The 14,852-nt window shown below is 32.7% G+C and overlaps 1 protein-coding gene across 10 annotated transcripts in view; it reads left to right on the top strand.

Annotated features, from left to right (window-relative positions):
- The window catches only part of Mmd (mind-meld), a 497,564-nt gene that overhangs the window by 469,917 nt on the left and 12,795 nt on the right, over positions 1–14,852 (top strand). For all 10 annotated transcript variants that reach the window (XM_064215710.1, XM_026645750.2, XM_026645749.2 and 7 more), the window contains 6 exons: positions 324–472; positions 1,096–1,280; positions 4,669–4,836; positions 5,038–5,342; positions 5,715–5,834; positions 5,976–6,153. In XM_064215710.1, the coding sequence (XP_064071780.1) occupies positions 324–472; positions 1,096–1,280; positions 4,669–4,836; positions 5,038–5,342; positions 5,715–5,834; positions 5,976–6,153 (1,105 nt within the window). The remainder of the gene's footprint in view (positions 1–323; positions 473–1,095; positions 1,281–4,668; positions 4,837–5,037; positions 5,343–5,714; positions 5,835–5,975; positions 6,154–14,852) is intronic.

Raw genomic sequence — 14,852 nt, 5'->3', positions numbered from 1 at the left:
CAACTCGTTTCCACTTAATGTTAAAAATACAAATAAATTTGTATTTTGATTTTTAATTATTTCTGAATTATGTTGATTATCTATACTAAACACTGAATCATCTATAGTTATTTTTTTAATTCATTTCAATCGATAAACTAACATCCCTAGAAACTCTAATTAACAGTGTTTAGTTAAAAACTGTTTTCCTCTATCTAACATCACTGACTTGGAATTCGAATGAACAAGACATCGCGTTGTTTCTCTGATCAAACTCTCAATAAAATATGACAAAGTTAGTCTGTGATTTTCTAAGCTGTTACTAAATTAGAAATATTTTTCAGCGGTTTGACGTTCCCTGGTGGTGAATCCGGGATTTCCGTGCCGGATACAATGTGCACGCCAAAGTCCGTTGGTATATCCGTAGACACGAATACCTACGAACCTCATCTACTGGCTGGGACGATGGCACACATGATCGGTCATAATATTGGTGAGATCTTCAACAATTTCTATTTAATCATCAACTAGCAACTTTTTTTCGAGATGTTTTGCTTAGATTATACTATTTTAAGTCGTATGTAGTGTATTTTACCCTAGTTCAATTTTTTATTTTTTTTATTTCATAAATGTCAAACTAAGACAAAGTAATTGGACGAGGTACGTCGTTATGTCCAATCGTACAACCAATTTATTGATTGTCTAAATTGGTGAAGTATCTTGTCAAATTAATAATAATAATTAATATTATTTCTCTTAATTTAATATTTGCAGTAAGTTTATCTATATAAATAGTAATGTTTATCTCTTAATGGTTATTACTACTAAGACACTGCTCAAAGTACAGATATATCCTTAAACTATTTAAGATATTATGGCCTTTGTAATTATCGCTACATTCAAACGGGACATCAATACAATGTATTCATGTTGTCCTACTGTAAATGGTTTCACAGTAAAATAACAGAGGAGCCTTTTTAATGGACAAGTCCTTTATTTTACGTAACAAAAAAAAACAATCGCACTCCTTGAATAACAAATATTATTGCTTTCGTAAAATAGGTATTCACTCCGTCAAAATTTTTCATACAGTTTTTTCCTGTTATTATTATTAAGGTATGGGTCACGACGACGGCCGAGAAAATTGCTTCTGCAGGGATTGGCACGGATGCATAATGGCGCAGTCCATTGTTGGGTTGGAAAACGTCCAGCCCTACAAGTTCTCAGAGTGCTCGAAGAATGATTATATCAACGAGTTGCGGATTGGACAGGGGTTGTGTTTGCTCAATAAACCGAATGAGGTAAGAACATTATTCAATTTTTCAAGATCAGATTTACAAGGTACTGTTGAGCTTTGTTATTGCCAATCAATCGAATTTTTGATAAAATGATCCAAAATAGTCGGAATTTTGGAATTATTTCGATTCTATACGTTTAAAATTACCAATAAATAAATATCTAGAGTAGTATGTAAGTTAATTGAAAAATTAAAAAAGGTAAAAATAGAACGCACTCCTTGGTTTGCAAGAAAATGACGGAAACCTTTTAAGTCTTATTCCATTTCATTACAAACCTTATAAAAGCCGTGAATCAAAATGGCTGAACAACGCCAATAACTGTGGAAATACTTTTATACGTTGCTATTATGAGAAATAAGAGCTTCTAACTATATTTTATTAACCGATTTCTAAAAAGGTGAAAGTTATCAGTCCTTTATATGTATGGGTATAGCGTTTTTGATCCTTTTTGCGTTGGGTTCAAAATAGCTACAAGGTCTTTTCGTAATTCACTAGTATTTCACATATGAAAACATAATATTTTTATTTGAAACTAACTTTACTAATAATTTATGTTTTCATCAATAACAAATTAAGGGATTTAATTACCAAATATACAAAATTTATTAATCAAATAACAGGCATTTCGCTAGCATTTGGGTCCATCACCTTTTCGTAACTACATTATAGTTATTTGATAGCATTCGCGTAGTTCTCGTCACAAATTGCATCGTAAAATCCATTAAAGGTGTATTAGGCCTGTATAAAGTCCATAGCGATACCAAAAGGCATCTCATTGTTTGAGGGGCGAATAGAAATTTTCACGTTAAGCATTCTTGGCACTGGCAAAATTCCTGTTAACGAAGTAAAGTATGCCAACAGCTTACCGGTTTAAATGAACTTTGGGTCTATTACTAAGCTCATGAGAACCTTTTAGTCAATTTCATCCCGTAAGCTCGTAGTTAGTTGAAATTTATATAAAGTTCGAATTAAAAAAATAATTTAATGGGCGCTTTTCAAGTACTATATTGTGTATAGATTTTTACTGGTAGTCAGTTTTAAAGTACCAATGAATTTCGTAATTTATGATTTTCGCATCAAACATTAATTCAATTCAATCTTAATGTGTGAAGGCTACGAGAATTTCCTTTGATTTTTTTAATTAAATATTTCAAATTTTAGTTTTTATTGGTAAAATAATATGCGACAGTTCTCTGGCGTGTTCTTTAAGCCAACAATAACTGACCTTAGACATTAATTTAAAACGCTTTCAGAAGTAAGTATTTTGGGATGGCTCAACTAAACCGTTTATAAAACATTCAAAGCCCACATTCAACCTTTAATTCTATACAATTCAATAAACTTCTAGAGACGCACTTATAATTGGTACAAGCGCGGAAGTTACTCGACACCTCCATAAAACCACAATCCGAGAAGTTCAACCGGCTCGAACAACACAACTTTTCAACTCTGACGTCATTCGCACTCCACTCCAGCTATTAACACGGCGGGCATTCGAATGCAAAACAGATTTCTACGTCGAAAATTAATCAGCGGGCTTGCATTGTTTGTCGTCTCTTCTCGGGTCCCACTCCTTTAATAAAAGTTATGGTAATACAGATGCCCTCCCACGGAATTATCTCTTCGTTTGCGAATATATAATAACAGGGCGCGGGCCGGGCACAGTTCCTATTGGAATAAATTTACATAGCAGCCAACGATAACGGCCGCAGCTCCCGCATCGTTTTGAAACGTTTACATATTTATCGGATGATCGTGGACTTCCTTTTCACCTTCGATTGTTTTGTATTAAGAATTTAGGTCAGCGTGCCATTGATATTGATATGCCAAATTTTTATGTACCTATCTTGAGATTACTTTACCAGGAAAATATTTTATTTTTCTTACTGTACTTAAAATAGTATACAATTTTTAAAAGCAACAATTGTGGTATTCTTTGAAAAGAAACACGAAATTCACAAGAGAACACGAGCGTATCTATAATAATACTTACAAAAAGTATAGGATCATCAGTCGAAGTCGATTATCAACATCTCACGAATGAGATACGAAGTGAATTCCTTGCAGATATGTACTCCGGCGGGTATATTGTCTATCATTTCCTATAGTTTCGTTAACTTTATATTCAAATTAAATATAATATTCTTAAATTCATATTAAAAGATAAATCTCAACTCCTTCAGCTGAAAAGGGGTATATTTCATAGTTTCCTTTTCATAAACTTTTAATCCTATTCGTTAAATTTAAGTTAATTACGAAACAAAAGCTGGAACCGTGAAGAATGAAAGTTAAATTACAATGTTACATTCTTTAACTCGTTCTACTTTCTGTGACCTATTTATTATCGCAATTGTTAAACAGTTACCGAAACATAATTACACCAACCCATAAAGTAATCAACGTTTTTATGATCCTTTTGTTTCGAAAATAGAGTTTATCCAAAAATACCGTTGGGATATTTTAATCATCAGACTTGATTAAAAATTTCGAATGTTAAAAGTTATGGTACAGTAATTAGTAATCATAAAGTTGGTAGGCTTGGATGTATCAGTTGTGTTTCTGTTTATTGTAACAGATGCTACTTAATAAACGTATTACGAAATTTTAAAATGAAATTAATCTGATTCGTTTCTTTCATAACGAACAGATTTCCAGGGAAGACGATTACGTTATAAAATGTTCGAATTAATTATTTTTGTGAAAACTAATTATCTAAATAAGTTCTCAGGATCCGGGAGTATATACGGGGGGATTACGCCCCTTATTCCGTTCCCCGTTAATTACTTTGTACATTACTAATGTGCTGGTACTTTGCCACGTGAAAAAACAACTATTATTTACTTCGTTGAATTTTTCATGACACGTTATGGTTTGTCCAAAATTTACTTTTTGTCATTTCTAGATTTTACGCTACAATTACCCTTCCAATTCAAATATTTTTTTACAGAAGTACTCATCATATATTGCAGAAGTACTCCTGTATGAATATTATACGAATATTACTGATTTATATTTTGCCATGGTGAAGTAATTAGAACACGTTAGTCTTAATCAGTGATGGTCTACTCTTAAGTAAGCGCCACGGATTTTTTATATCCTCAATGTGTGTTCATAATCATCTGTTCTTGGCGGTAAGGTAAACATCGTAAAAAAACTCGTACGTGCCGTGTCAGGTGATAATCTGCCATTTCTGTATCTACTAACCGGCACAGTAAAGCGGTGAGCAGATATGAGAATATGGCTACAAATCTTCTCCTCAAAAATTAGGAGAGACGACCCAATTGTGGAAAATTTATAGTACTTCCCTTGTAACATAATAAACTTGCATATAGTATATACAAAGATTGAAATCGTCAATCCCAATTTAAAATATTATTGCTTTTTCTTCTAGTTGGTAGTTCATCGTCAATGTGGAAACGGACGTCTGGATGAGGGCGAGGAGTGCGACTGTGGGACGATATCTGAGTGTCAGCATCTGAATCCATGTTGCGATCCCTTCACTTGCAGGCTCACTAAGGAGTCGCAATGTGCTGAGGGAGAGTGCTGTGAGCGATGTCAGGTATTGTCCATATAATATCACGTTAAGAGTCTTTGTTTTGATATTCACAAGGTACCAACGTTTAAATAAATCCTTAAATTACTTTTTGCTAATGTGAAAATCTTAACAATCGCTTAGCAAAATACATTAATAATAAAGTATGTTATAAATTCCTACTTAGACCTAAACCTGACTTGGTAACTAATTCTTTAAAATCTATAGCTAAAGCCACGCGGTATCACATGTCGGGAAGCGACTAACGAATGTGATCTCGAAGAAACCTGCACCGGCCTATCCGGTTCTTGTCCTGTGGACGCTTACCGGAAGAACGGCGAGCCCTGCGAGTCCAGCAAGGGATACTGCTTTGCTGGACAATGCCCTACACTGTCCACGCAGTGCGAAAAAATCTGGGGCACGGGCTCAAATGGAGCTGATAAAGAATGCTTCGAACAGTTCAACTCCAAGGGTTCGGTCACAGGACACTGTGGGCAAGACAATGGTGGGAATTATATGAAATGTGATGCAGAGTAAGTATAAACATAGAGCTGTTAAATGTAATATTGTTTTAAAAACGAATACCCTCTATCCATAGATAAAATGTCATGTGATATGAAACTTCTTCTTCCAATAGAGCATGTTTTAATAGACGGTACTTACAGCTGTGGTAGTACCTATATAGATCCCGTAGTCTTCAGGGTTTTATATCCCAGGGTTCTAATAAATAGTTCCGTTGTTTTTTTTTTCAACATATTCTCAATAAAAGATGACCGTTTAAAAGCAAAATAGTTTTGTAATAAATCAGTTTACATACATATGTACATACGTTAAAGTTATATTAATGTTTGACTGAATTTCTAATTATTTCCTAGAGGTTATTTATATTATTCGTGTCCTTCCAGGAACGTGAGATGCGGTTCGCTGCAATGTCAATCCGGCAACAGATATCCCGTAGTACCGGGTATGGACGAATACTACACGAGAACTGTTATTACTATCAAAGGCAATGAATATGATTGCAAGTGAGTCATCAAACCATATGGTGCTTTTTAATTAGTATTAGTAAATAAATGTCTAAGGTATTTCTACCCAATTAATTACTATGAAATAAAATGATCTAGCAAATTATTGTCTTCTGTCTAATTCTTAATCAATATTTTCAGAGCGACCACAGGTTTACCAGAACATTCCGAAATTGGGCGCTTGGGGCTGGTTCAGGACGGGACCCCGTGCGGAGACAACCTCATCTGTGTCAATCAAACCTGCACCTCTATCTTCCCGTACATTGATCACACCAAGTGCCCAACCGACCACAACAATAATGAGTGCTCCGCCAGAGGGGTGAGTTTTAATCCCATATTTGACTAACCTATATCAAAAAACATAAATAATTATGTAGACGTGTACCGAGAAAGAAAATAGATTCTAGAACGTTCTTCTATAGAGCCCTTAATTTCTTTTTTTCTTGAGTTTTTTCTTGATACGTAATTTATCATAACTTTAATCTTCTGTTACGTCATCTAAAAGATTAACGTCTTCATTTAAACTTATTACTGACCCAAAAAACGTATTCCGAACTCGGCTTTCAGCAGTAGAACCAAACTTAACATTTTAAACGTAGTTTTTAACAAATAATTTGTCCAAAGCGTCCATTAAGCTTCAGGTACTGCAGCGCGGAGTTTTAATTCAATATCATTTAATCGACCCACCGAGCTAGTTCGGAGCCCATTAATTTAACTTGCTCAATGCATTCTACTTTAAAAGTGGGCTACGATGTATAAGCGAATTATACATGCTCTTGTGACCTCATTATATTCAGTTTCAGGGCTGCAAATAAAACAAATATGCTGGACTATTGTTGTTATTTTGTAAGAACTATACAGATCGCTGCATAATATCTTAAATTGTATTTTTTTTTATTCATATTGAATTCACGTCACATTTAATAATGTAAAAATATTTTTAGATTTAATTTTAACAACATTACACTTTGTGAATTAGATTTTGTAATTTTAGTTATTAGAGAAAGATAGATTGACGGAGAAACTCTATGTAATAAGTATGAGTCTAATCATTTCGAACCAAATTTTTAAAGTATATAGTTATATCATACATTTTTTAAATTATAGTTCTTTTGGCGCGTATTGTAATGATGAGAACGAATTTTAACGATGCGCGCGCATAGTTTGACGTGTTAACTATATGAAGTTGCTCACTATAGAACCAATTGAGTCGAGTCCCTCGAAACAGAGTGCTTCGCACTGTCTTATTTTACAAGGTGGAAATGTCCTACATTTATAATGATAATTAATAATGATAATTATTATTAATTAATTAATTGCATGCAAAAATGATAATTAATTATTGCTTAAGCAATCATACCTTATTATCCACTAAACATGTGTTTATATTTTTTTAAATAATTAATGAGACGTTGCAAAATATGTATTTGAAAGAAGGTAAAATTTACTCTTGACTCGTCTATTGTCTCAATTCCAAGCGAATGCGAGCTGTTACAATAATACAATAATTTTATGTACTAAAAACTTCTCCAAAACGCGTTGCATACTTTGTCATAAGGTTTATTTATATTAGTAGTTTAAGTATTTTTTTCAGTGAGACATTACAAAAACACATCTCCTTATATAATTTAAAATATTACTTTTTGATTACTTTATGTTTCGAACCAATAATTTATTATCTGTAGAGAAAGAAAAAAGAGTTTTGGCGGGAATTAAAAAAAAAAGTATATTGATATATTATTCATTTAAAGTAATTCAAATGGAGTTTTCTTAAATTAGACATTCGCTTGTTCGGGTATTGCACATTCCTCTTAAATGATTACCTTTTATATCAACATATATCAAATGCAGTACAAATCCATCAACAAGTCCATCTGGTCAATTTAAAGTATGGTGTATACTTATAATAGATAGGCATTAAAAAAATATACGCGAGACGCTGTTTTGTGGATTGCAATCACATGAACGGTTTTTCAAGTCGAGCAATGAAGTTAATTTATTAGTAAAGATACACATATAAAAAAGTATATAACATAAAAGCTGATATTAAATAAATTAAACAATATTAGCGACTAAGAAATCGCTAATCGCTGACACTTTTAACTTACCCGAGTACAGCAGCTTATACTTTAGTAATTAACACCTCATTCTGATTTAGCGCACAGCGACGGTGAACTTCAGGTCCGGATGTGTTTATGAGTTTTCATTCGCAATTGTTAAACTTGTTATAATCTGTAGAGTTGGATACGAACTCTGCCCACACTGAATATACATTTAAATTTTAAGTTAACCGGTGCTTTTGTGCGGGCTTCTTTGAATGGTTACCCCGTCTTAGTTGTTCGGCCGCCAAATATAATAGAAAACAGCGTGGCGGCGGAGACGAATGATGAGACGAATGAGGCATCAGAGAGCGTCATACTGTTTATCGTCACGTCTTACGGGTCCTTCGTAGCCCCAATAGCGCTAATAGACGCTTCACATAAAAAAAAATTAAAAGGGATGTTTGTTGCTAGGACTTATTATGTAATTAGTGCTCCAAACCTTCTCCTCAAAAAAAAAGGAGAGGAGGCCTTGCTACCACTGCTGGAGTGGGAAATTTACAGGCTGTTAATGAGTTCATTGATTCGGATTAAATTAAAACCACGACAGTCATGAAATTGAAATATTTTTACTTAGTGGTATGGCTTTGTGCAAGCACGTCAGGTTAGATTCTAACTAATCATAAATTCAATATTCCTTTGAGCGGGATGAGTTACTCCAATAAGTAACGTCGGAGTCAAACGTTTCGTTTTCAAATAGTGATATTCTTTAACTAGCAGTGTTATTCTGTCACAATTCACTTATTTTATCAATAGAGACATTTGAATTAAGCGTACCAAAAATCTAATTCTAAATATACTTTATTTAAGTAAGCTTTGACAAATATTTTGAATCGTCATTTTACAAGGTTAAAAATGTTAAGCTACCGGCTCGAAATGTAGATTCTACCGTGAAGAACCGGCGAAAAACTTCGTAATTAATCTTCGCCAATCATTAAATATTTTATCATTTAAATGTAACAAATACCATAGTAAATGTTTTTTACCATTACACGATCGTAACTGTCTTTCAAATTCAAAATAGCTCTAATGTACTTAATTTCAAGTATTTCCAATAGTTGTAATTTTATACGTATCGTCAATAAATAACACCATAAGCGAACCGTTCACTGTTGACTTCTGTCGGTTGTAATATTATAAAATATTTGGAAATTCAAAGTTAATGCAGTTTGTAGATAATCAAATACCGTCACAGGCGGACCTTCGTTGTCACAAATTAGATTCTGCGAGCCAGTCTGATGCATTTACAGCCACACTCTACACTAGTGAACGCTTAAATCGAATCCTTTCTGAGTGGAAGCATTGGTTGGAATAATCTACGTCATATAACGAACATTTAATATTATATTTTTTATAAGAAACAGGATCAAATTGATCAAATGACAAAGTCACAATCGTCGACATTTTTCCTTATTGAAGTTCAATAGTCATATTACATATTTTCGATGTCAGACATATCGAAATTCTTTGTGTTATTACTCGAAATGAATATATACATATCTCATTGGTATGGTATCTCTAAATAAGTATAAATTTGACTTGATATACTAAGATATATATACATATATATATATATATCTTAATTGTAAATTGTAATTATTAAAATTGAATTTCATTTTTTAGTTGAAAAGCGAAGTTTTATTGCGTATCTAATTTAAGAAGCCCTTAATTCATAATGAGAACTCATTTCGTATAAGTAAAATGTATCTGTGTGAGTGCGTACGTGCGAGTATTTTATTTAATATCAGATGAATATGTGTGCGTTTTGTACGTGTTTTTTTTTATAACTGACGTTACTATTTACGTGTGTGCGTGATATTTCTTACCCATCAACACAAATTTGGTAATTCATTAAAATAAATCAAAACTTAAGTTGAAATTAGATTGTGCGGAACGGAACGCCCGGATTTGAAACATCGAAAATGATGTTTATTAAAAGAAATTATAATTAAAGAAAATCCTATAGGTTTTGTCGCGTTTATAAAATTAATATATATATTTTAATTATTATAATATTATACCGCAACGAAGTATTATTATTATATATATATATTGCGCGCCAATAACCTCGCAACAAACTGCAACAAACTGGTTAAAACTTGATTCTACATTTACAGCTGAATAAAGGGAACGTAACATATGAACAACAAATATAATCTCAACTTTGAGGCAATATAACAATGTAGACTGGAATATATTTAAACAACGCTTCGGGGAAATTCAAACGTCAAATTTGTATGGATTTTATAACAATTATAATACATTGATACATTTTCACTGGTAGCAGACCCACAGACCGAGATATGACTGGTGCCGTTTCAACGGCGAGTGTACCAGTTTAACAAAATAATTTATAAGCAACTAGTTGTCGTCCGCGGCTTCGCTCGCGTTTTAGGGGGTTGGTTTTCATATGTTAGGCAAAAGGAGTGGCTTATGTCCTTCCTTGGAGTTCAAGTTTGCTTCATACCAAATTTCGTCAAATTCGGTTCACCGGTTTGACAGTGAAAGAGCAACAGACAGAGTTACTTTCACATTTATAATATTTATTTATTATGTATAGCTTATAAAAATTTTTACGAAGAAAGAGAAATCTAAATACAATTTATTAAAATAGTACAATTTATTAAAATAGTCTGTATTAAAAGTAAATTTACCACTGGTTAGGAATGTAGATTCTATCGAGAAGAACCGGCAAGAATTTTAGTAGTTTCCTTCTAGAGTAATTAATGTAAATTCGACGTTGATTTACTCAATGATAATCTATACCAGCCAATAATATTTCAAAGCAAATCTCAATAATTGTCGACAAACTTCAATTGGAGCGGTCCGAGTCTAATTTGTAACAGTTACGAATTCCAATTATACTAAGTTCGTTTCTAATCTCAGTATATCCGATATTATGCCAGATCAAAGGTATTTAGGTAACGTGGCCTTGAAAATAAAATTTGATTAATTCCCTGCTCTTTCATCGCTATCCCGAAATGGGAACTTTGTCCAATTGTGGGACGAGTATGAGCTGTTACTGTTCATTCTATCAGTTTAATTGAGTAAATACAAACTTAATCACAGTATCGATAGGCGTAAATTTAAATATCTAGGTAAGCCTTACCTATTCATTACATTTTACTACCAAATAGCAATATTTAGTATTGTTGTGTTGCGGTCGAAAGGGTGAGATAGGCAGTAAAAGTTACATTGCCTAACATCGTAGTTCCCCAGCATCAGCGATTTAAGGAATGGTTTAAATGGTTTCGCGTTTTAGGGGGTTGGTTTTCATATGTTAGGCAAAAGGAGTAGCCTATGTCCTTCCTTGGAGTTCAAGTTTGCTTCATACCAAATTTCATCAAATTCGGTTCATCGGTTTGACAGTGAAAGAGCAACAGACAGAGTTACTTTCACATTTTTTTTTTCTTACGGTGCGAATGTGTATTATAGTGGGGACCACTTACAATCAGCCTATTTACCAGTCGATCTAATTATACCATATAAAAACTCTCATCAATATATATATATATATAATATATATTCAAAATTAATGACAACAATTTATAGATATCTATATAAAACGGGCAAAGAAAAAACAGTTCAGTATTTGACAACCTAGTCTTTTCTTGTGTTAGCTGTGGTCGACCTTTAGTGTTACCAATAAAAAAAATAGAACGTTCTATATTCGATTAAATGTAAAAAAAATACTGGAACGAACAGATTTAATGTGATTCAGTACCGAATAAGTATTACTAAGTAAGTACAGAAGTGATAGCTTATTTTTTTTTAAAGATACAATTGCCATTTACTTACTAATCCATAATACCAGGGATAAATTAAGATATCGACCAATGACGTTATGTATTCCTTAAATTATTCAAATAGACTTAAATCACAATAATATAATTAGTTTACTATTAAATCGGGCTGTATATACAGACTTTATTATAGCGTAAATTCTATCAACGAACTCGCCTGACAGCACACTAAACTCAGGCTCTGTGATCATTATTATCTAAATTATCATTACGCTAAATAGCCCTTCGTGAATTCGGTTGTTCGGTTCGGTTGTTGGATAGTAATTATAGTGTTCAATTAAGTCTCATGTTGTTTATATTTAACGTATATCATATACATAAATCAAGTCCTATATTAATTATAAAGTTAATTATTAGTTCCTTTATTGAAAACTAGTTGTCGTCCGCAGTTTCGCTCGCAATTTTCGGGTAGGTATTAGGCATAAAAATGTCCTAGCAACAGACAAATAAACTGACATAGTTAGACAGAGGAGACACTTCTTTGTATTCTATATCGGATGTCCAGGAGTTGATTGCTAATATTTATGTATGTGCTTACTACAAAAAAATCTTAGTTTTTTATTTTTACGACAATTACGGATTGAATAGTCTAGTCTGTCAAAAAGCACATCACATCGTGCATAATACTAGCCTTACTTCCTTACTTACTCGTGATTATCACAGTACGCCTGACTAATAGGAAACATCGATATTCATTGATATTGAAATAATTTATTATTAAGGAAAACCAATAAACAAATGAAGAAAAATAAATAAAATCAAAGAGTTTATGTTATGCGTCTGCAGTACACATATTCACATGGAGTAGCAACGAAGGCCACAAACTCACACACACACACACACAAGGGTAGAGCGACAGCAAGGAGATATGGCGGCAGAAGAGAGCGTCAATCCATTTGCCGATCCAGTTTTACCCCCAAAACGTGTCAATAGATGATTCCCATAGATAATAATATAAAGTAAATAATATTTTTATATGCATACACCATTTACTCCCATATGTAGCAACTAAATTCAAAACATACCTACACTTATCTCAGACCGTCTAAGTATTGTCGCGAAATGGAAACCGGTTCAAACTGGTATGATTAATCCGTAATCACATCAAAACCAAATTAGGTACCCGAGTTAAGGAACTCAATACATGCGTTTTGAAAGCAATTTGGAATGAAATAATCTAACCTATGTTATTGGTCCCACTCTCACAATTGCGAGCGACTCGCTTTGAATTAAGTTTTATCGAACTTGTTGCGAGATGAATAGTGAAATGGTTTCATTCAAATGTGTGCTTTTGACTATGATTGTGTTCAAACGAGTTTAGAATTTGAGTGATTGATAAAGTTTGGGGGAACATTCTGATTTGTTTATTGTATTCCATAATAACCTTTTCAGAGAGTATATGAAGTTATTAGTAAGAGCTTAGAGTAAATTATAATTAGGAAATCAAATTCTGTCAAATTAAGAAGATATTTTTCGTTTGTATATTTTTTTTTACATAACATTCATGTTACGTATTTTTGCTGTATTTTTTACCAAATAAAAATATACATAGTTCGATTATTCTATCTCTACATTCCATAACATATTGTGTCATATTATATATTTATATGTTTAACATAACGATACCCATTGTAAACTTTATTTCAGAAAAAATGGTAACAACTGTTTTGTTATTTAAACAATAAAATCTGTAATACATACTTCGTACATTATTTAAATTAACTAAATCTAACCCTATCTACTAAGTTTACGGTTAGATGAATTTTAAATACAAATAATTAGAAATCACTCGCTCATGTGGTTTTATGTTCGTAGTTGAAATGTTTCAAATTCGCCATGTCCACGGAGGGCATTCGGTACGCGAGAATGTCAGACATTTTTACGCTTCGAATGATATTGTTCGTGTAATGAAAATGTTTTCGACTTCTGCTTAGCGAACCTAATGATTCAATTGTCTAATGAATACATTTGTGTTGCTTATGTGTTAATTCGAAATATATAATCTTTAAGGATGAATAAAAAGAAAATTATTAACAACAGCATTGCTTACATTATATAACTTTAATGATTAAGAAAATAATCGTGTCAATTTATCAAAAAACGACAATTCATTATTCTAAGACGAACTTGAACGCTATTAAACAATAAAGCATTGCTAGGATATTTTCATAAATCGAACTTGATAAGAGTATCCATGTCAAATCAAATCAAAATATACTTTATTCAAGTAGGCTTTTACAAGCCCTTTTGAATCGTCATTTAACAAACTATTCAAAGTAAAGCTACCACCGGTTCGGAATGTAGATTCTACCGAGAAGAACCGGCAAGAAACTCAGTAGTTACTCTTTTTCTAAAAATACAGTCATGTTAGTTAAATACAATTATATATGTATGTCAATATAGATAGTCTACTTTTGTTGGTACATAGACGCATTTGAGATATAAAAGTGGTCAAATAAAATAAAAATACAGACATCCCTAGTATATAAAAATGTATTGACTTAAAATTTGTCTGTATAGTAGCCAGCTCAAAAGCTGCAGACGCTCATCTGTACTTATAAAATCGTTTCTCCTGTTTGACTAATCATAGTATAGCCGAAACAACTAAGTATAGAAAGCTGAAATTCGGAACATAAGTTTATTTTATTACGTAATTTTCAGAGAAAATTGTCCGAAGCATGCGATAGGCGCTCACCGATGTCTGAATAATGTTAAGAAGGCAACGCAAACATTGTTAAAACTCAGTACAAGTTGTTGACACCTGTAACTGTGGATAATAATTCGTTTTACGCCGAGCTTGGTAGAGACCAAACAATTTAACTTCTTAAAAACTTGTTTAAATCTTGGAAACTTACATCTTGCGTTTGAAACAAAGTGAAGCGGATCGAAGTAGAAACAGACCGTCTTTATAAAAGATTAAAAGAGTACGCGCTAATGGCGTGATCCTCAGCTTTGGCAGAAATTACAGTATACTTCTTTTTTTCGTATCATTTCTTTCTTCCACTGCGTGAAATTTTTAATTCTTTAAACGTTCAAAAATTTAAACATAAACATAATCAGCCTGTAAATTTCCCACTGCTGGGCTAAGGCCTCCTCTCCCGTTGAGGAGAAGGTAT

The sequence above is a fragment of the Vanessa tameamea genome, chromosome 8 (genome assembly GCF_037043105.1).
Source record: "Vanessa tameamea isolate UH-Manoa-2023 chromosome 8, ilVanTame1 primary haplotype, whole genome shotgun sequence".
NCBI lineage: Eukaryota > Metazoa > Arthropoda > Insecta > Lepidoptera > Nymphalidae > Vanessa > Vanessa tameamea.
This window is presented reverse-complemented; position numbering and strand designations above follow the sequence as displayed.